Source organism: Oncorhynchus clarkii, chromosome 3 (assembly GCF_045791955.1).
Source record: "Oncorhynchus clarkii lewisi isolate Uvic-CL-2024 chromosome 3, UVic_Ocla_1.0, whole genome shotgun sequence".
Lineage (NCBI taxonomy): Eukaryota > Metazoa > Chordata > Actinopteri > Salmoniformes > Salmonidae > Oncorhynchus > Oncorhynchus clarkii.
The window spans coordinates 54,094,831-54,118,108 of record NC_092149.1 but is presented as its reverse complement, the minus strand read 5'-3'; the positions used below and the strand labels follow the sequence as shown (position 1 = coordinate 54,118,108).

Sequence of the window (23,278 nt, the reverse complement as noted above, 5' to 3'; positions counted from 1 at the left end):
GGCCAGGGCTTAATCTTTATTTGCATTCACACTCATTTGCTACAGCTGTAAACAGTTCCTGGGAATAACAGGTAGAAAGTATAGAGACACCGCATGCATTGGCTTCTCAATCAAGGGAACTTTCCTAAGGGAACTTGGTAGAGTACAAGGTGAGGAGGGTGGGTGATATGTCCATTACCTTCTTGAGAGCTCCAGACGTGCTCCAGGCCTGCCTCTCCTCGGGGCTGAACTTGGCTGAGAGAGATGCCAGAGCCTGGGTGTACTGCAGGTTGTACAGCATCCTCACCAGACAGATGAAGTGTTCTGCAGGGACAGAGAGAGGAGACACACCCATGTTTAGTGTTGGGATACTCGACTTTCATTGTTTTGAGAAGAATCATGGATTCATAATTAAAGTCGTTGCCATTCTCATTCGAAGAACCACTCATGGATGAAACTCTGCATATCATAAAAACAGGAATGTGATGGCAACAAAGTTAATCGTTTTGGAAGAATATGCAAATACCGCCCTTCATTTGCATTTTTCTTTTACAATAATTATGGGCATGGAGAGAGCATCCTAGCAATCAGCAAAAACAGGAAATCACAACAGCCTAGATGTGTTCTCCACAGACAAATTACTATGTGGAACAATACATTAATACAGGCATACAGTACAGTATCTCTTCCCAATGACTACTTCGAACACCTTGTTAAATAGAAAGCAGTTTTATCTATGTTCAACGGTACAAGGAATTACTTAAAGGAGGCCTAGAATGATCTGTAAGAGCCCAGACAATCAGGTTGCCTTCAAAGGAGATGAAACCTTTTTATTGGGCTAGAAGACAAGTCAATAGGTTGGGTTCGGTCTCCAGAGGAACGCTCCGGTGTTTATAAAGGCTCGTCAAATAGATTTGTAATTAGCAGGGGGCACCGGGCCCGCCAGGTGGGAGCTGCGATTTGGAGCAGGTCTTGGATTTGAACCGACAGAAAAACAATTCCCCCTCCTTAGGAAAGTGGTGGTGGTGACAGGTCCACTGGGCTGGCCATTGTGTTGCTTGTCAGCATATTAAACCCCCCAAAAACACAACCTTTACCGCCATGAAGGACATACAGGCTGTTAGGAAGCCCCCCGCCTCTCCCTCCTATCCACTCTAAATGAGACTAAAACCCAGACATGTCCTGACCTCTGTCTCCATGCCACGGATATAATAAAAATACTTCATCCACACCCATCTCGCATAGTGATGTGTTAAAAATTCCATTCTCCATGTCACAAGGAGGGCCGTAATGATGCGTATTTGGCTTAATCAATGTGGAATTGAAGACGACACAAAGTCAATCTAAAAGTGCATAAGACACGGAGTGTTAATCAGTCAATAGGGAGAAGAGGTCTAACAGCTGTGAAATGGCTTTCTCTGGAGAAAAAACAGCAAACTGTCACAGCTATATCAACTCACCAATAACCAATACCATCTCAGGCTCTTTTTCACTCACCATGTACAATTGTATTGTACTGTATATTGTTTACCAGAGTTGAGTATAGCCTATATTTCAGAGTATTCTACATTTCTCCCCCATTTTGATGCTAGGATAGATCTTTAGGCCTCATACCGCCTCAGTGTCCATGGATTCAAGCAGTTCAGCACAGCACAGCTTTGTATGGTATGGCACCCATTAAGTAGGCTCTATGATTGCTGCAATTAGGGCTCCAATGTAGTGGCCCTCCCCTCAGGCACAGGGCTGAGCCTGGAGGAGATCAAACAGGAAGCACTCAGCTGGAGATGAAGGGCATGTGAAGGGTGCACAGCCTCCATAAACAGGGCGATGTCACTCTGCTCCTTACAGCCAAAAATAGAGGGAACGGAAGAACAGATAAGAACCCTCCCTACATTCAGTCATGATTAGGTCTGTCATTCTGACCCAGCCGATGAGGAACCTCCGTCTGTTAACTCCCCTTCCCCTCACATCCCTTGTCTGATTTAAAATATATATATATATTTTTTTTTTATAAAAAAATTATGGATAGTTGGTGACAGCACCTTTGCGTAGTGGCTGTGGCATGGTCAACACAAAGATGATGAGCAGGGATGGGCAGTCTCTGAACAGCATGGGGACCTCTGGCCTCTCGTCATCCAGGCAGCTGTAGAGAAACACACACCTGAGGTAACACTAAGACGGATTGAAAAACATACAGTACATTCGCATTAAGATAAGAGTTAAGTATTCATTGAAACAAGAAATACCAGGTAGGTACACATACAGTGCATAAGGAAAGCATTCAGACCCCTTGACTTTCCACATTTTGTTACGTTACAGCCTTATTCTAAAACGGATTAAAAAGGAAAGAAAATCCCCAATCTACACACAATACAAAGCGAAAACAGGTTTAGAAATGTATGCAAATTTATTTAAAACATTTAAAAAACAGAAATACCTTACTTATAGTAAAGGGTCTGAATACTTGTGTGAGACTCAAAATTGAGCTCAGATGCATCCTGTTTTCATTGATCATCCCTGAGATGTTTCTACAACTTGATTGGAGTCCACCTGTGGTAAATTCAATTTATTTTACATGATATGGAAAGGCATACATCTGTCTATGTAAGGTCCCACAGTTGACAGTGTACGTCAGAGCAAAAACCAAGTGATGAGGTCGAAGGCTTTGTCCGTAGAGCTCCGAGACAGGATTGTGTCTGGGGAAGGGAACCAGAAAATGTCTGCAGCATTGAAGGTCCCCAAGAACACAGTGGCTTCCATCATTCTTAAATGGATTAAGTTTTGAACCACCAGACTCTTCCTAGAGCTGGCCACCTGGACAAACTGGCAAGGGATGTGACCAAGAACCCGATGGTAACTCTGTCAGTGCTCCAAAGTTCCTCAGATGGGAGAACCATCTCCACAGCACTCCACAAATCAGGTCTTTATAGTAGAGTGGCCAGATGGAAGTCACTCCTCAGTAAAAAGACACATGACAGCCCACTTGGAGTTTGTCAAAAGGCACCTAAAGACTCTCACCATGAGAAACAAGACACTGATCTGATGAAACCAAGATTGAACTCTTTGGCTTGAATGCCAAGCGTCACGTAGAGGAAACCTGGCACCATCACTACGGTGAATAATGGTGGTGGCAGCATTGGCAGGGACTGGGAGACTAGTCAGGATCGAGGGAAAGATGAACAGAGCAAAGTACAGATAGATCCTTGATGAAAACCTGCTCCAGAGTGCTCAGGAACTCAGACTGGGGTGAAGGTTCACCTTCCAACAGGACAACGACCCTAAGCACACAGCCAAGACAATACAGGAGTGGCTTTGGGACAAGTCTCTGAATGTCCTTGAGTGGCTTGAACTCGATCTAACATCTCTGGAGAGACCTGAAAATAGCTGTGAAGCGACGCTTCCCATCCAACCTGACAGAGCTTGAGAGGATCTGCAGAGAATGGGAGAATCTCCCCAAATACATGTGTGCCAAGCTTGTAGTGTCATACCCAAGAAGGCTCGAGGCTGTAATCACTGCCAAAGGTGCTTCAACAAACTAAAGGGTCTGAATACTTATTTCACTGATTTCCTTTTTTTTTAATATACATTTTCAAACATTTCTAAAAAGCTGCTTTTGCTTTGTATTTATGGAAAATTGTCTGTAGATCGATGAGGGGGAAAAAAATGATTTATCCATTTTAGTATACGGCTGTAACCTAACAAAATGTGGATAAAGTGAAGGGGTCTGAAAACGGGACGGGATGAATTAGGAGGGGGAATGCACCTTCCAGTTTAAATTGGAATACAATTGTGGGAGACTCCTTTGAACAGTTATTAAAATGTCCATTCAAAACGTTGTGCTGTGTTACTCTTTCTGAACGCACCTCAAACCTTGGCTCAAAGACATCTCCAACCAATGGGAATACACCTCAGTCTGTCCCTCAGGTAGGAAGCTAGAAACAGCGATGCTGAGTGACTGAACAGAAATAGCTTCTAATCAAAAGATAAGAGCTATTTTAGTAACTGCATGCAGGTTCCGGTATGTGCAAGACGCCCCCAAGCTGATTAGTGTGCTTCGTTCAGGAAGACCACTCCTGGTATCAGGTACTTCTCTAATCCATCCTACTAAAGTAAATCAGAATGATTGTTTACTATATTGAACACCTGTAACTTGTTCATCTTGAATTCTCCATTAGCCTAGAACAATTGAAAACGTATTGATCTACCATAATATACATTTTAAATGGCTGAGAGCAAAAATCACTCAAATTCCTTCTATTCGCCCCACCACCTGTCAAAGAACTGTATTATAAACTGTACGTGAAAAACTTCCAAAGAGCAGCAACAAGTAAAAGAGAAAGGAGGGGCAAAAAAAAAGAAAGAAAAGAGGACATGGACAAGACCGGATGGGACTAACCAATAGAAAGAGCAGAGACATCAGATCAGTTTGCCAGTTCAACAGAATATATTCTTTAGCCATCGCTGTTTAAGTGGACCCCTAGCTGGGTTTACCCATTCAATTCTGTAAATTTCCACCCGGATTATTCCCAATAACTACTGGTAGGTGCATGTTAGAGAGAATGTGCACGCTAAAATGCATTGAGCTGCAAAATAAATTGGGACAGTGACATTTATGGCTGTTTTTTGGGGCTCTGTACTCCAGCACTTTGGATTTGAAATGATAAACGACTATTGAGGTTAACGTGCAGACTCATCTTTAATAACACTTCTACATTAACGTGGATGTTGTCGTGACTACAGATAATCCTGAATAATGATGAGTGAGAAAGTTAGAATCACAAATATCATGTTGTAATGGTGAGAAGACAAATTTGTAGAGTCACAAGCTTGAGGTAGTCATTGTGTGCTATGAATATGGGACCAAACAGTTAACTTTTTACTAATTTAAATTTGTCCCTCAAATGGGGGGACTATATATATATATACACACAAAAAATGCTGTAACTTCTAAACGGTTCACCCGATATGGATGAAAATACCCTCAAATTAAGGCTGACAGTCTGCACTTTAACCTCAGTCATTGTATCATTTCAAAGAGGATAGAGCCAAAACAAAAAAAAAAAGTGTCACTGTCCCAATATTTGAGCCCACTGTAGATGCCCATTGCCTTTATCTTCTCAGGGCCAAGAACAAAGTCCTCCCTTGAATATACTGTATACGCTGCCCTCAGTGGAGGCTGCTGAGGGCAGAACAGCTAATAATAATAATAATAATAATAATAATAATAATAATAATAAATAATAATAATAATAATGATGGCTGGAATGGCGCAAATCAAACACACAGAAACCATGCGTTTGATACCATTCCACAAATTCCGCTCCAGCCTTCACCACGAGCCCGTCCACCCCAATTAAGATGCCACCAACCTCCCGTGGCTGACCTTAATATGCTGTGCACTTAACTTGCAATGACGTCACACTTCCAAATGCCCTCGAGGAGTCCCCCACTTTAATGCAGCGGGAGAAAGGAAAGCATTTTTCCTTATACCCCGTGACCCACTTCCACAACGCAACCCGAGCCACATATTGTTGTTGATTGCCACCTCCATTTAAAAATGGCAGCCCATAGAGAGCCTCCATCTCCACTCAAGACCTCCGGGGACATCGAATGAAGGGAGGTGCACTTACACAATAATGCATTCCATTTTGAAGGCACTCTGCGGTTAATTCTAGCGTGCAATAGAAAAAAAACCTTTATGACACAGCAATCTGCTTTTCACTCCGTCAAATTCAAACAAAGACTTGCCTACAGTGAACATAAATATATGTTGCACATTTCAGTCAAATCCAGATGACGAATAAAATCAGATGAGCAATGTCGTTTTTTGAAAACGAGACTTATTTAAATGTAAGGCATCCCACATAAAATGGGCATCAGAGAGCGGTTATGAAAAACAGATTGTGTTTTAGTCAGACTAGGCAGGCACGGGCATCGACGTTCTCCGTCCTAGTTAAATAGAGCAACACGACTGGGAGGGTGTCAATGACATAGTTGCCTTCCGAATCTCTAAGGGATTTTTGAACACGAAATTGCTCCTCCGAGACTCCTGCCTGGCTCGGAGCATTTAAATAGTAACAGGTGTAAAAGCTGTCTTCCACTGCTAACAGGGAGGGAGAGAGGTCGTTAGGTCACCTAATAGTGCTAAGTGTTATGCGACTGGGATGCTAATAGCTCTCAAGACTGAACCTGGGAAGCCAAACTGTTCAAGACAGAGCACGTCTGACCAACAAAAACAAGCTCTGTAGCGAGAGCATGAATAAAGGGGAGACTTTGCTTTGTTACATTTCTCTGTTTCTCTGAACCTGTAAAAGATGAGGCTGGGCAGCGGAGGGCTGAAATGTGTGGTGCGGTTTGTTTCTCGGTGCAGTGATCGTGACGGGGTCGTTTCGCTCTCTAACGAGCACCCGGTAATTTGCCAGATGCAGCAATTATTGGTATCTATGGCAACCACGCATGGTGCCTTCTCGGTTTTTGGCTCCTCTTTGTCTAGAGTAAAAGCTGCAAGGGCCAGGGGGGATGGTGGTGTTTAGCGTGAGGGGAGAGTGGCACTGTGATTACAGGAAGGGTGCGTGTGTTGCGTATGTGTTGAATGGACTGTTAGGGTAAACTGGACTTAGGAGAGGGGTGTAGGGATGTCAGGTGGATCTGCACGACTCGGGGGGGGGGGTTCAGTGTGTGTAGTGGACCTGCAGGGCGAGGAGAGTAGAGTACCGAATGTCTGTGTAGTGTAGCTTTAGGATGGCCGTCACTCACTCGTCTCTTCTCTGAGCCACCTGGGTCAACCTGGTCCAGGGATTGTACGCAGAATCAATGCTGTACAGACGCATGTGCATGGCAAGCACATGGAAAAGCTGATCTGAAAGACAGAAGGAAAAAAAACATGGATTTAAAAATGGTCAGTCAGATCAAAACACTGGAGCAGATATGGGACGGCTAACTGTAGCTGGCCACCTGCATGTCCACTGGCCAGTGCCTACTGGCACACCAAGCTGTGAGTGTATCAAAATGACAGATGCAGTTGACTTGAACTGATTGCACTGAGCGTAATGGTTTGGCTGGGTAGCGGCTGGGACAAAGCAGGCCAGATGGATAGACGGCACTACTCCGCTCCCAGCTATCCTCTCTGCTCAGGAGTCACACCTGTTCACTGTGGAACTAATGGAACATGAAGAGCGACACACCTTTCTCTCGCTCTCACACACAATCAAATGTCATCTCTTCCTGGAACAATGTCCTCCTTTAATATTAACACCAAAAAAAATCATTACATCTACTTCTCCTTAATGGCCCACTAAGGTAGTGCTCATTAGAACCAGAGTTAAATGTCTATTTGAAATTTGAAAAAAATAAAATAACAAAAATACATTCAAATTACACCTGACAGAGACCTGCGATCATGTTGGCTACTTTCTCTCACGAAGAACCACCAAGTGGTCTGAAATACTAATACAGTTCTTTACATCCAAATGACCTGTAGCCCAACATATATATATATTTTTTTCCCTTCTTATTCTTCTGATAGTTATGACAGAGCTGTAATGCAGCAAAACATTGAATTCCAGTGCTGCAATGTGGACCTTCGGGTGAGTTGGCTCACACGGCTGTCAAAAACTAGAGCAACACTGCCCTCCACAGCTGACACATGGCTGCAGCAGGATACGACACAGAGGTCGAAGGAGGTGAGCGACTCTGCTTCAGTCCCTCCGTCTGTCAGATGGGGTTAGAGTCCCTCCACTAGAGGATGAAGATATGTGAAGAGTGACACTGTGGTAGGAAGGATCGCCAGTCAATGCCCTTCAAGCTGGCAGGGGACCAGGCTTCAATTGCTGCTCGCATGGCTAACACCTCTTCCATCAGTCAGCCCCTGCCTGGTATGTGCCTGTTCTCCTCTCCCAGTCTGCTGCGATGTTCTGTACCCCCCCCCACAGCCACACGGTCTGACAGCAACAATAGAGAGGTATTCAGTTTGCCGTCAGATATTGATCTGGCTCTGCTTTCTATTAAAGCTCATGCTATTTGCTATGATCTTTACCCCCCGCACTTGTTATCCCTCCGATATAGATTTGCAATGGCTGTGTGACTTATGTTGGGATTAGATTACTTTTACACCCACCCCCCTGCGGACAAACACTTCAAATGAGAAATTATCTTGGACACATCTCATCGTGATAGGCAGACACCTACCATAACAGTATTGTATTGGACGTTGAAGGCCATCTTCACTGTTAAGACCACTTCACGAGACTGGCCTAATTCAAAAATGGCAGCTATACCAGAGGCGAGCCATTTGAAGGTGGACTCTCCACAGTTGATTTAACACGAGAGACTGCCGGCTCCACTCTCCAGCCCATGACATCCTCACCAGCTAAACGATAAAAGTGCCTTGTGGGATATGGGCTTAGGAACCCATTTGGGTTGTAGTAGTTAGCGCATGTCCCCTGTACCCTCTTCCATGTCCCATTCCCTACGAAGAGGCAGCACTAATGTACTGCAACTGAGTAAATGTGGCCGCCGGCGTGGCTACACAAGTAATGTAGCTCAGAAAACGGCAGTCCTCTAGTGTGAAATCTCTTTTGCCCCACTCAAGGGTGACAGGCGTCTCACTAGAGCAGAGAGCAGCCCGAATTTATCAGCACTAAACAGACTAATTAAACAGAGAAGGAAAAGGGACTGCACTCATCCCCAGGCTCAGCTCTGATAGAACATAATGTTTAACACATTAAAAAAGGTCAAGTTCAAATGACAGACTAAGTAGAATCAAGGAAAAACACCTTGGGCATCTCGAGTCGACCATCCAAAAATCAGAGCCTCGCATCTTCGTCTGCACCTCTGAGCATAAGTGTGTGTGTCGTCCTCCAATCGACCACCAATGTCGGAGGCTTGGTCTTCGGCATTGTTGTCACAGCGGGCAGAGTCACCGCTCAAGATGGCAACATCACTCGGTCTTCATTTCCAGTCCACCCCAGAGTGGACACCCTTGCCACACAATCAACTAAAACAGCACTTGACACGTTTGTCTGCTTCATTTACCCTGACGGCAGAAAGCGTCGGCAACAGCTCACTTGGGATAGCATGTCTACTTCCCTACCACTGCTAAATCGACAATCTTTACCAATGGTCCAACGGTTACACGGACGAGCGGCTTCAATCTCACCTCAGACACTGTATTACACAAGGGACGTTGGGACAAGGCTTCCCACCACCTCCGATTCCCTCAAGTCCCCATAATCAGCCTAAATTCCAACGGTCCTTATCGTAAAAGAACAAAGACTAAAATGCTTCATACTAATTCATCTCTTTGAATCTAAAAAAAAAAATACTTCAAAACGGTTGGTGTATGAAACATGGGTCAATGGCTTTACACAAGGTCAACTTCAGATGTACACAATAGCTTAGTGGTCAAGTAGAGGGCAACACACTTCATATAGCACGGAGTTGACGGAAGGAGGCTTCATGCATGTTAATCTAGTGAGAAGCAAGGCGAGGGGAGTGGTGTATTGTACTCACTGAGACAGGAGCGCTTGGCTGCAGCACTGGCTCCTCCAGAACACAGGTTACCGCCACGGTGCACCAGCTCCAGCTCCAGGTTTGTCCTGAGGAAGCAACCATTACTAAGCACACACACACAGTCAACTGCTAGAGCTTAGTAGGACAAGAGGAAGATTTTGGGGCATTTTCACAGCCATTTTTTTAGCTCAGGCAGTCTGACAGGAGTTTTCCCCCCAATTCAGAAACAGGACAGTGGACTATTAACGTTCCTTCATGTCATCTACCTGCTATTGCAGTAGCGACCTAAGACGGGAGGGCTCGTAGCGACCTAAGACGGGAGGGCTCGTAGCGACCTAAGACGGGAGGGCTCGTAGCGACCTAAGACGGGAGGGCTCAACTAGCGAAATTATCACCAATATCTGGTGAGGTTACTTACTACTGGCTTTCCCTCTATTCACCCGTTTTATAAGAAACATCAGATATAGAAGACGTAGCAGACATTAGCTGTTGTGTTTGTACCAGCTATTTCATATCAATAACAAAGAATTTAAATAGCTAGTCCATTGGCATAAAAGCTGTTCCATCCAGTTTCCCTTGTATAATCTCAGCTGTGAATTTCCCATGCATATCCAAAAGCATTTCATTTAATATTTCAATTTCTGCAACCAAATAAAGAAAAAAAATGAAGACCATTAAGAGAAAAAAAATTGATATTGAAAGCAGATAGGTGTCGCATAAATTAGACTGAACAGGGGTTGTTTTGATCCTGGCACTGGACGTTTCCTCCCATAGGCTGGGGAGGCGGGGGCAAATCCTCGGGCTTCCTGGGAGAAAAAGCAATTTCACATAGATAATGCAGCCATGCCGAGCTTCATCTGGCTGCTACTGATAAGAGCGCCCTTCCGACAGAGGAATTTTCCACTGCTCAGGCAATTTGCGCTGTTCACTGAAATTGTGAAAGCCAACAGGCACCCAGACACAGGGAGCAAGGACTTCTCTCTGCAGGGCACAGGTTGAGAGAAAACAGGTGAGGGGGAGAGGGGCATGGGGAGGGGGAGGAGACTGGGAGGGGCCAAGGGCATCCCACAACCCTTTGCCTATGGTGAGAGAATAGAAATGACGGTTCCATTCTCTAGTCCCTGTAACGCATTATCAATTTCAGACCATGATAAATGCGTCATTTAACGTCATTTAGAGGAGCGTGTCCAAAGAAGAAAGATTTGGGCTCCAACACAGGAAGGGACAAAACTGTGAATAAGTACTCTGGAGAAAAAGAGCTCGAAAATCAGTCGGAGAGGCAGAGCAATAAACCCATACAGTCAGAGGTAATAAAGGATGGTGGAACCAAACAGTCAATACCATTTTACTGCAGCGTCAACTGACAAAGCTGCCAATGTTGCTTAGAGGAATTTCCAGCGACACCTCCAGCAACCACACTGCAGTACAATCAGAGGTATGAATAAAGCCAATCAAAAAAGCCTTCACAGCTACCGAGCAACTTAAAAAAAAACACCAAGTAATCTATATATCCGGTGCAGTTACAAAGACTACAATTCAATAAGCTCCAACTGTACACTACAGATACAAAAGCCTTTTCAAGCGGCCCTCCTCAAGCGAAGAAGTGCGCTCAATGGATAAAAGCAACAAAACAGAAATACAGCTAGGCTAAACTGAGGAAATGTTGCAGTTCTCTTTCTGTGCCCAGTCATTGTAATGCAAGGCAGGGAGCTGGCTTCCAGAGCACAAAAGGAGAGGAGCAGACAGGCCAGGCAGCCAGTGTTTTAAAGTCAGAGTCAGTTGGCTGCATAACAGAGAGCAGTAGGAGGACCTCCCTGTCTGATTGGAGCACGCATAGGGGTCACTAGCAACGGGAACACAGGCCATTGCTCATCTCCCTGGCCTGCACGACTCACACCATAAGTTACCAGGTGCACTTTCACTTAGTCTCATGGAGCTGGAAATGGAAAATTATCCATATGACTGTGATAAATGGAGTTTCTCTTTGGTTTCATTATTTTGAAGCATCTCAGAGGAGTCTGTGGTGACATTTTGACTGTGTCGTGTCCCTCACCTGGCCACAGAGTACATGAAGAGGAAGTCGTTGTCAGGGGAACCAGGGTTCTTGCCATAGTCCATGTACTTCCTCTGGGTGGTGTTCTTGATGTCCTTGATGACCGACTCCATCTCTTTACTCAGGTTGGACTCCGTCTGGAAGGGAAAGGTTGCAAAGTGACTAAGCAGGATCTCCATTTTGAAATGTTGTTGACTATGGTAATATTGACATAATGGCCACCTACATGTATGCAAATCATTGGGAGAGTACATGAAACAAACCAGAGCAAACGTTTGGCAGGAGATGACAGGTGAAATATGTATTGAGGCCAAACTGGAGTAACACCAAAACAGCTACAATACTGTTGGCGTCAGTCTCATTTGTCAGGAAGTGTTAAGGTGGAGTGATCGGGGTCAATGGGATAGAGTTGGGTGAAGCGGTGTATATCTCTCTGCCTTACAGTGGTGCTTACTGGGAAAAGCCCCAGCTGCTCCTGCAGGTCCTCCACCTCCTTCACCAGCACAGCGGTCTTCTTGTTGGTGGGCATGTGCCAGCTGACCACCTCGGTGCTCCGGCCCGGGCGGCAAGGCAGCACACTGTTGGCAAACTGTCTGCACAGCGGGCAGGTGAACTCGCCCTTATCCACAGAGAAGCCCTGCAGCACCTGGTCATTCTGGGTAAAACAAATTAAATAAAAAATTTAAAAAGTTTCTGTAACTATGCGTGATTATTACAGGAAACAGGGCAGGTTGGACTGTCCTGTTATGACCCTTATGTTAATCCATACTTTCATAAGGACACTCTTACCCGCAGAGACACCATGTAGGACTTGTGGCAGTCTATGTGCAGGGTGTGTCCACAGGTCTGCACATACACACCCCCCTCCCAGCCTATTGAGACCGACTGCAGACAGGAACTCTGCGAAACAGACAAGAGAACAGCTCAAAACAAACAAGAGTCTCTTAAGTTCCATAACGGTAGAATGGAAACCACAGGGGGTTGGTGGCACCTTAATTGGGGAGGACGAGCTCGTGGTAATTGCTAGAGCGGAATGAGTTGAATGGTATCAAATATATCAAACACATGGTTTCCACACACGCCGTTCCGGACATTATTATGAGCCGTCCTCCCCTCAGCAGCCTCCTTTGACAGAAATATATACAAGAAGTTGATTTAACGACATTTCTACAGCAGCATTTTTATGTGCGAAAAAGCCAGGAGGAGCCTTTTCTGGAGAAAGAGACAAGAAATGACAGAACAGCAGTGCAGCTAACACCCGAAGACCGTGGCAGTGTTTCTTTGTCACGCCGACTAACTGCCTCAGCACTCCCAGAGATGGGTAGAGGAGGAGTGAGGGAGGAGAAGCTCTGTCAGGAGGTCTTAATCTTCCATGTCTGATTCTCTCGGTTTTCTGGCTGCTGGAGTCTGGAGCTGCTGACAGACTGGCAGGCTGGAACACTTGGCTGGGGGTTGGGCTGCTGAATCACCTGAACCCAGCTCAGGAGGAAAAAGGTTCAACATGCATGATGGGAATCCACCCTTTATGTGCATAAAATAGGCTTAGAGAAAGACTTCAGAAAAACGGCAGTGCTTACATTGAAACGCTTCCCTGTGTTACAGTTGAGCCTTTACTAGCTAGATCCAAGCCAAGGACACAAGGGAGAAGTAGAGGACTTTTTTTTTTTTTAAAGGAAGGAAAGAGAGTGCGAGGTAGAGAGAGTGTGTGTTTAAGTGACTGGGTTTTTCCCAGTCAAGACACCTACATCTTTGAAGAAGCGTTGCATGAGAGCGAGTCTGACGTCGTGAGCCGCCCCGCACGTGTCCGCTGGGTAGATGTGCTCATCGTCAGTGGTAGGCAGTTTCTTCGTCTCGTCACTCTTGCATCGGTGTCCCAGCACTGAAACAAACATCAGAGCATGGGGGCTCGCAGTGAGTGACAATGAGCTTTATTATAAATGTATTAGCATGAGTAATGAGCTCTCAGATTCCCATTTATAGATCACCATAACATTTATATAAAACAATCAAGGGCAATGATTGCTTGGAGAACACGTCACGTTTTAGGAGTGCCTGTAGTCAAACGCAGATGTTTTCCTCTTCCCACATCAGGAACAGAGGATAGTGACTGATACGTCAGTTGATAATGACAGCTAATCTCCCGAACATCCACTCAGTAAATCAGTGGCAGTCTGGGATTTTTTTTATATTTCTGCTGCAAATGATTAAGGCTTCCCATCTATGAAAAGGACAATAAAGATCTGACAGATAATTAACTTAGTGTTTACATTGTCTTTTGAGAGGCGTAATATGAAATAGCAGGTGGCAGATCATATAAGGTGTTCTTTTGATCTTGAGGCAACGAGCGTTCCCAAACCGCAACTAATTGCTAATCAATCATGCCGTCTATTTTCATGACAGTGAATGATCCTGTCCGGCAGCACGGCATAGAAAGGCAGTATGAAAACTCGGCCAGGGATCAACATGAATGATAAATGAGCCAATTAAAACAACAGCTAACCTGCCTATTAAAATGTGATTTTCCAATATGCTGGTGCTAAGCTGCCATGAATAACGGTGTATCTTTAAACAGGCAAGGGCTGTGCTAAGGGGGAAGTAGATTTTCATATCAATGAAATACACTACCTTTAAATTTGACTCCGTATTGCTAGTTCATTTTGTAGGTGGTTGAAATTGAACAACAAAATCAGGACAGTGGTAAGACAAAAGGCAAACGGTGTTGGCCATTAATTCAGATGTGTGACACACTGAGGGGGGGGATACAGTGCCGTAGTACCTGACGATGCCTGAAGGAGAACCACCAGGCCAGTGGGCCGGTCCTCAGTGGAAGGGCCACTCTGGCCACAGATCACACAGTCATAGAGGACCTCAGACTCCATCACCTCCGTGGCACCCAGGTCCATGGCTGCTTCAGCGTCCGGGGATTCTGACAGGCACAAAGGGTTACTCTTGGGTCTTTAATAAAAACACTTGATTAATACCACATTCAAAAGCTTCATCAGAAATGCTGGAGATGTATCATATGTTAATATATATAATATGTTGGAGCTGGATAGAAATTTTGCATTCTTAACAGCTTTTCTGATCAATTGACATTAAACTAACAGCGAGAAGACACATTGGAATAAAACGTTTGGAGCGCAGGGCAGATATTGGCAAGCAATCTGCAAAATTTTTAAAAAATATTAAAAACTTTAGGAAGGTAATGTGGTGTGAAACTCTGCAGTTTTTGGGGCCGGCTAAAACCGGGTGATAATAAAATTCCATTAGAGGTGGTCACCGGCAGATACGCTCACATTCCTGCCTAGAAATAATACCATGCTCAATTACCTTGTTCTTCGCTAACTCCGAGCAAATCAATGACTAGTTCTATTAGAGTGAAGCAAACACGGGTCTTGACGTTTCCACTTTGGTGAAAAAGCATGTATTTTTCCCAAATACAGGATGAGAGAGGGTGGGTAAAGAGGGTAGGCATTGACAAAAGAACAGGAGGCTTTCAGACAACCTTGTCACTGCATTAGTACGCACATTACCACTCCACCTAATGTGTGCATTAGAGCACCACTCACTGTACTGGAAAGGAATACAAACATCACTGTGCCTAGCATCAATGCTTCCAATAACCACACTTCAGCTCTCTGCTTCTTCTGTCCAAGGGATTGGCATGGCGCTAGAGATTAATTACTGATGTGAAATTAGTTTTAAAATGTTAAAGACCGTGTTCAATTTGAACAGTAAAGTTTGCGTAGAAATGTCAACCCGTGTTGGAATTGATTTATTGCTTCAGGGTGCAATATGATCTCAGGAGAGGTCAGCGTGTTCCAGGGGAAATAAACAGTTTGCATTAGATGTCAATGGAACAGCTCAGGCCTCAGGCCCTCAGTATACACAGCACACACACAGAGCTGGAGAAGGGCTGGGAGACAAGGACACCCGTGATGCTATGCAGGACTACTGCCTTGCTAAGTTGCTATGCTATTTCTCACACACACACACACACACACACACACACACACACACACACACACACACACACACACACACACACACACACACACACACACACACACACACACACACACACACACACACACACACACACACACACACACTCCTAGTCAATATTGTAGCGTGATTGTCGGTACAGCTAACTCTATTTAAAAGCAGCACCGGGAGATTAATGCTTGAACAGATCCTCTTACTGTTGGACAAATTTGTCTGGTAAAAATTCCAGTGCAAATATTTATATTATCTGGGACCTTTGATTTTAATCTGTGAAACAAATGTAGCCCATGAGAAGTCAAGATCATTCTTTATACTGATAAGATACAAACACAAGCTAAATCCTTTCAATACATGTGGGTTAATGTCAGCCGGGACACCTACAAAAAAGAATCAGAAACATAGTGAAAGTACTAACTCAAAACACAAGTCTTAGCTGTGGTAGATTTCTTCAATGGCAGTGCACATTCTCCATGTATATTGTTAAACCATACAGCCAATACATTTAGTTGTGTTACATCTTTTGACAAAATCAGAAAAAACACAATGAAGTTAATGATCATCTCTCTGTCTGCCCCTAGTTGTGCCAATACAGTAGAGGTATGTGAGGTGGATGTTGTGTATGTGAAACTTGTAGCCAGCCAGCCAGCCAACAGTTAGCCTGAGGGAGATTAGAGGTAATTCCCAAATGGCACCCTATTTAGTTTATAGTGCACTACTTTTGACCGGGACCCATAGGACTCTGGTAGAAATTAGTGCACTATATTGGGGAAAGGGTGCCATTTGGGATGTAGCCCTGCACACAAGGCGTCCTAGCCTGCTCAGCCGGAGGCCCATCCGTAGCCCTGCCTAAGTGCTCCCTCTGATCAGAGACCATTATTCATCCACTAATCACACTGTGTCAGGGTGGTCCCTGTGAGTCCATCCCACTATTAGCGCTTTGATCCGCAGTGCCCTCAACCAGCACGGCTCCAGTCTCAGAGGAGTGCTTTACTCTCATTGCTCCTAACAGGCCTGGGGAAACCAGGGAGGCCTGAGGGCTGTGGCCAGTGTCACCTTGCCACATTGAAAAATAAATAAAAGCAAAGCTGTGTGTATATATATATATATATATATATATATATATATATATATATATATATATATATATATATATATATATATATATATATATATATATATATATATATATATATATATATATATATATATATATATTATATATATATTTTTTTTTTGTAACTTTCCTTCAAGGACTATAATGGAACGTGTGCACGTGTACGTCCTCAACAATAGTAGAGTCCACTTTAAAGTTATAGAGAACCAGGCCCTGTATCCAAGTGCTAGAATATAATAGCACACCATGTAACAAATCTGACAATATATTAGTACATCTAAAAGCTTGGAAAGGTTCTGAATAATCAACTTTCCTGTGTATCCTGTGGGGTCACTCCTTACCGACATCCATGGCCGTTTCCATGAAACTCTTCTGTCTGGAGGCAAACTCAGCCAGTAGCTTCTGCTGTCTCTCTCGAGCCCTCTGACGCCTGAAAGACCAGTAAACTCAACTTAGCATAGAAGACTACATAGAAAATTGTCATCATGATACATCAGTCAAACCATTTTATGTAACTGTCAAAGTGTTGCATAGCGTGGAAAGTCTGAAACCACCACACAAAAACAAATAAACATCCTATCGCGCTATTCAAATCAAAATGTACTTAAAATAGAGTGCCGAGGCATATGGCCCAGACTTCCATTATTTTGATGCAGGAGTAATGCCTATTCTCTACACACTGAAGGGGTTAACCCATCTCTATAGCAACAGCTTCTGTGGGTAAGTGGAAACGCTTGGTTTTATATAACACTGAAAGCCCTTCTCTCAATGACTAGCCATTAAATCACCACTACTCACCCACCAGTGCATTCTCATTTCCAGAGTGACTGTCTGACCGTCACAGATGCTCATTTTCCCCCTCAGACGCTAGCACAAAGGGATACTATAAAGCCCTCAAACTCAACTCTGGAACCTCGAAGCCAGTTCCACTACCTTTTTCCATTGTTCCCCGATAAAATCAGGGACTGATTTAGACCTGGGACACCTGACGGGTGTAATTAGTTATCAGGTAGAAAAGAAAACAAGCAGGCTCCGGATCTCGTAGGGTCAAAGTTGAACACCCGTGGTATAAAGTGTAAGATGAACTTTGTAGTATTTGGACACAATACATACAAAGTAAGCGTCTGATTTGAATGAGGTTACAGTATGTGACTGGGTGCAGGGTGGGTGCAGTCTGTGCAGACTTCCAGAGAGCAGGGTTGAATGTAAATAGAGACCCCTAATAAGAGGACATAAACAAATGGTGACAGGAGTGCCACAGCTCAGTAATTCCCACTGACAGCTTCAGGGGCACAGACGGCCCGCCTGAGAAATGTGCGGCATCCCATTCCGCTTTCCTCTGCCATTGGCTGTCCCACAGTCGCCCTGGCACCACCGCGAGCGAGAGATGCTACCTTTGTCTTTGTCTGCAGGTCTAGTCAACCCAAAAATATATAGCCCATTCCATTATCTTTAGGGGTGTGAATAGAATAAGGATGTTGTGGCCGGTGAATGTGAGCAGAACTGCCAAATCCGGCTTCATCTTCATTTCAAAAGACTCCACAGTGGGGTGAAGGGGGATTTACAGAATACAAATTCCCTCTGCAGAAGCCCTTTGAATAACTTCAAAAGATGGTCTCATTTCAAAGGCTAATAACCTTTTAAAATTGTATTAATTTAAAAGTGGTACAGATAAGTTGGTGTTCATGGTTTTGCAAACAGGACAGGAGCCTGTAACAAACCTCTCGTCCTTGTCCATGGTCTTCTTGTCAGTGGGGCTGTTCTTCTTGGGAGCGACGGGAGGAGAGACCTTCCCACAGATCTCCTGGATGCTGCGCTTGCTCTGGCGGCTGCGCGTGGCCGCCTTGGTGAGGATGCGCTCGATGGCGGTGATGCCATCCCCGTGGGCGTGGCTGTTGGTTTCCATATCCTCCAGCCAAGTGGCCGACAGAGAGTTCTGCTTGGCCGACAGCTTCTGGTGCAGCTTGATGAGCAGGGAGAGCATGCTCTCGCGGATCTCCAGGATCTCTGTGACCAGCTGGGGAGGCGTGCCGGGCGGGACCCAGCGTGTAGAGCTGCTCTTGGGCCTCACCACCTGGCTGGCCTCGGTGCTGCTGCGGTTGATGATCTCCTGGAACTTCCTCCTGCGCTCCGCCACCAGGCTGAACACCTGCGCCTCCCGGACGTTCTACAACAGCAGAAAAACACGAGATCTCTGACACACACTTTCCCAAACCTGCAGTTCAAATAAATGGCACTCACTAAATACATGCAGATGATGTAAGCCGTTACATAACCAGCAGAAATACTGTAATCGGATTAGATACTTTTGAAGAACTAGATTAGTTCTAGCATTACTTTTGAATTCAGAAAGGATGTTTAAATTGTTTATTTTTTTTAAAGTTAAGTTTGTTTCCTGCCTGAGCAAGTGACCACAAGTCAGCGACCACTATGATGACACACCAAATGCATTTTGATGGATCACGGGAAAAGAACAGGAATAGGCTTTTGAAGGCAAAAGTCCAAGATTGGAAGACCTATGGTGCAACTAAGATTATACATCCAAGTTGAATAACCGATTGGAGATAAGGACGACAGCAGTGGTGTAGCCTACTGGTGATACAGATATCACTTATTATTGACATGTACATGGCGTAATTATGTGAATCACACTGCTGCTTTCTAATTTTGCACCGTACGGATTGTGGATGGCTGTATATAAAATTTATGAGCATATTTTAACCCAATAATGATTGAATTGAAGTTTAAGCTGCCTATCACGCATGATTTTTGTGACCAGCGTACAGCCAGTGAAAAATGAGCACTTGCAACAGCTGCAATGTGGATCCCAGCTTATGGAATAAGGTAGTTCCTCCCTTCTAAAGTCTTTGGTATTGTGCTACACACTGTCAAATTATTTGAATAAGATGTTGGGGGAGGGGGGTACTAAGATGACAAGATGGTCATAATTATTTAATTACACACACAAAAGTTGACACTAATTAAACATTTAATGTAAATTGCTTTACTATTTTCTACATTGTAGAATAATAGTAAAGACATCACATATGGAATCATGTAGTAAACTAAACATTTTTTTTTTTTTTTTAAGTGTCACACAAATCAAAATCTATTTCATATCTGAGATTCTTCAAAGCAGCCACCCTTTGCCTTGATGACAGCTTTCAAACACTCTTGGCATTCTCCCAACCAGCTTCATGAGGATTGCATTTCAAATAACAGGAGTGCCTTGTTAAAAAAAAAAGGTCAATTTGTGGAATTTCTTTCCTTCTTAATGCATTTGAGCCAATCAGTTGTATTGTGACAAGATAGGGTTGGTATACAGAAGATAGCCCTATTTGGTAAAAGACCAAGTCCATATTATGGCAAGAATAGCTCAAATAAGCGAAGAGAAACGACAGTCCATCATTATTTTAAGACGTGAAGGTCAGTAAATGTGGAAAATTTCAAGAACTTTTAAAGTTTCTTCAAGTGCAGTCGCAAAAACCATCAAGCGCCATGATGAAACTGGCTCTCATGAGGACCGCCACAGGAAAGGAAGACCAAGAGTTACCTCTGCTACAGAGGAGAAGTTCATTGGGGCTACCAGCCACAGAAATGGCAGCCCAAATAAATGCTTCACAGATTTCAAATAACAGACATCAACTGTTCAGAGGAGACTGCATGAATTATGCCTTCATGGTCACCAAGGACACGAATAAGAAGAGACTTGCTTGGGCCAAGAAACACGAGCAATGGACATCAGACCGGTGGAAATCTGTCCTTTGGTCTGATCAATGGTCTGTCCAAATTTGAGATTTTTGGTTCCAACCCCTGTCTTTATGAGACGCAGAGTAGGTTAACAGGTGATCGCCGCATGTGTGGTTCCCACCGTGAAGCATGGAGGTGTGATGGTGCTTTGCTGATGCACACTTAACCAGCATGGACACCACAGCATTCTGCAGCGATACGCTATCCCATCTCGTTTGCACATAGCGGGACTATCATTTGTTTTCCAACAGGACAATGACCCAACACACCTCCAGGCTGTGAAAGGGCTACATGACCAAGAAGGAGAGTGATGGAGTGCTGCATCAGATGACCTGGCCTACATAATCACCCGACCTCAACCCAATTGAGATGGTGAAGGAAAAGCAGCCAACAAGTGCTAAGCATGTGGGAAGTCCTTCAAGACTGTTGGAAAAGTATTCCAGGTAAAGCTGGTTGAGAGAATGCCAAGAGTGTGCAAAGCTGTCAAGGCAAAGGGTGGCTACTTTTGAGACTCTTCAATAAAATATATTTTGATATGTTTAACACTTTTTTGGTTCCTAGAGGATTCCATGTGTTATTTCATAGTTTTGATTTCTTCACTAGTATTCTACAATGTAGAAACAAGTACAAATAAAGAAAACCCTTGAATGAGTAGGTGTTCTAAAACGTTTGACTGGTACTGTACATAAAGCATTCAGATTCCTTGAATTTTCCACATTGTTACGTTACAGCCTTAATCTAAAAAATAAAAAATTCATTTTTTAAATTAAAATAATATACACTGCTCCAAAAAATAAAGGGAACACTTAAACAACACAATGTAACTCCAAGTCAATCACACTTCTGTGAAATCAAACTGTCCACTTCGGAAGCAACACTGATTGACAATAAATTTCACATGCTGTTGTGCAAATGGAATAGACAACAGGTGGAAATTATAGGCAAATAGCAAGACACCCCCAATAAAGGAGTGGTTCTGCAGGTGGTGACCACAGACCACTTCTCAGTTCCTATGCTTCCTGGCTAATGTTTTGGTCACTTTTGAATGCTGGCGGTGCTTTCACTCTAGTGGTAGCATGAGACGGAATCTACAACCCACACGAGTGGCTCAGGTAGTGCAGCTCATCCAGGATGGCACATCAATGCGAGCTGTGGCAAGAAGGTTTGCTGTGCCTGTCAGCGTAGTGTCCAGAGCATGGAGGCGCTACCAGGAGACAGGCCAGTACATCAGGAGACGTGGAGGAGGCCGTAGGAGGGCAACAACAACCTTTCAAGAGAAGCTCAGAGTGCTAGTTCATATGCTTAGAGAAAATGTAATCCCCTAACTTTAAAATTATTATTTTTTTAAACGCTTGTGATTAACCCAGACAAAGGACCGGAGCACTGTTAAATAAACCTACATCATACAGCCCAGTCGGAGCGCCACCAATCAAAGTCACGTGCAGTTAAAGAGCATTTACCCAGACTCACATGATACTGAACAAAAATATAAAAATTGATTTTGCTGAGTTACAGTTCATGTAAGGAAATCAGTCAGTTGAAATAAATTCATTAGGCCCCAATCTATGGATTTCACATGACTGAACATTTGTAGGATCTTTTATTTCAGCTCATGAAACATGGGACCAACACTTTACATGTTGCATTTATATTTTTGTTCAGTGTAGTTTCAGCAGTCAAGAGGGAAACCCCATCAGAGCACTAAACAAACCAAGGCAGAGTGCAACCTCAATGACTAAAAATCATAAGACACACAAATATAACAGAGGAGAGCATAACGTAGACATGAGGTTTTTCACACAACGGTCAGAACAGAACACACTCCAAGGCCCTGAGGAAATCAACCAGGTCTTCCTCTTCTTAATATGACCAAACAAACACTCCAATGCAAACAGCTACCTCTCTCCAATTCCCTGTCAGATGCCTGGAATTCTGTGGAGCAAAAGTACGGCAAACCAACATACGTAAAATGCTTCTCAAACATGACCCGCCAAAGAGCAACCTCTCCGCATCAGGAAGAGGATATGACAGGCTACATAATACAAAAATAACCAATATACCAAACGTATTGAATGAACATTATACCTTATCTACCCGGAGGCAAGCAATTCTGAGCCCACTGAACATGAAATGTAGTATGAATACATAAGTAGTGTCAGTACCACCCGGTGTGCAGGCAGGGTAGAGACAGAGGTTTATCTGACCTGACCGAAGTTGGATGCCTCAGCGCTGGTGCTGGGAGGGGGATCTTTCTCCCTCTTCACCTCGGGGGCAGTCTCAGGCACCCTCACCCTCACGTAGTTGATGACATGGTGCAGGTTGGACAGGAGGTTGGTGCCTGGGAACCAGCTGTCATGGCAGTGCTCCTCAATGCAAGGCTCCTAGTCACAGTACATGAGACAGATTAATGTGAAGAACACCTTGATGGTCCCTTAATAAAACTTTAACTAAATAACACGTTGAGAGCTTGGGACTATAAAAGGGGACTATCTGCAAAAAAATTATTGAGATAATTGGTTTTAAAGTTCTGAACCTTCATTGGTTTTAAAAACAGTGTGAACTATGTTTTATCTAGTAGTCTTTTGAACTTAACATGAATTGGGGTATTTAGAGTACCATATAGGTAGATCATTGCCCAGAACAAGGCTATGTCAATAAGGCTATGTCTCAACATGTTACCAACAATGTCTTTTTTTTTGTATGTTGTCTTCGAGTGGCTAAATTTCAGATAGTGATCAAGCCAGTATACATCTTACCTCATCCTCCTTGTCCTCTTGAACCTGGTTGTCCAAGCCCAGCTCAATCAGGTAGAGCACCATGCACAGAACATGCTCAGACATGTTGGAGTGATCCAGCCAGATCTAAAA

The 23,278-nt window shown here is 44.0% G+C and overlaps 1 protein-coding gene across 5 annotated transcripts in view; it reads right to left on the bottom strand.

Moving 5' to 3' along the window:
- Positions 1-23,278, bottom strand: part of LOC139397936 (ubiquitin protein ligase E3 component n-recognin 3) — a 46,259-nt gene that overhangs the window by 5,667 nt on the left and 17,314 nt on the right. Inside the window, exons 21-34 of one of the 5 annotated variants that reach the window (XM_071144265.1) lie at positions 23,168-23,272; positions 22,616-22,792; positions 22,311-22,343; positions 18,383-18,828; positions 17,003-17,091; positions 14,319-14,468; positions 13,288-13,421; positions 12,332-12,442; positions 11,985-12,197; positions 11,543-11,679; positions 9,490-9,575; positions 6,736-6,838; positions 2,022-2,122; positions 179-303 (exon numbers count right to left, since the gene is read on the bottom strand). In XM_071144265.1, the coding sequence (XP_071000366.1) occupies positions 179-303; positions 2,022-2,122; positions 6,736-6,838; positions 9,490-9,575; positions 11,543-11,679; positions 11,985-12,197; positions 12,332-12,442; positions 13,288-13,421; positions 14,319-14,468; positions 17,003-17,091; positions 18,383-18,828; positions 22,311-22,343; positions 22,616-22,792; positions 23,168-23,272 (2,010 nt within the window). Of the gene's footprint in view, positions 1-178; positions 304-2,021; positions 2,123-6,693; positions 6,839-9,489; positions 9,576-11,542; positions 11,680-11,984; positions 12,198-12,331; positions 12,443-13,287; positions 13,422-14,318; positions 14,469-17,002; positions 17,092-18,382; positions 18,829-22,310; positions 22,344-22,615; positions 22,793-23,167; positions 23,273-23,278 lie in introns of those variants that run through there. The other 4 variants (XM_071144266.1, XM_071144268.1, XM_071144269.1 and 1 more) reach the window with 4 other exon arrangements.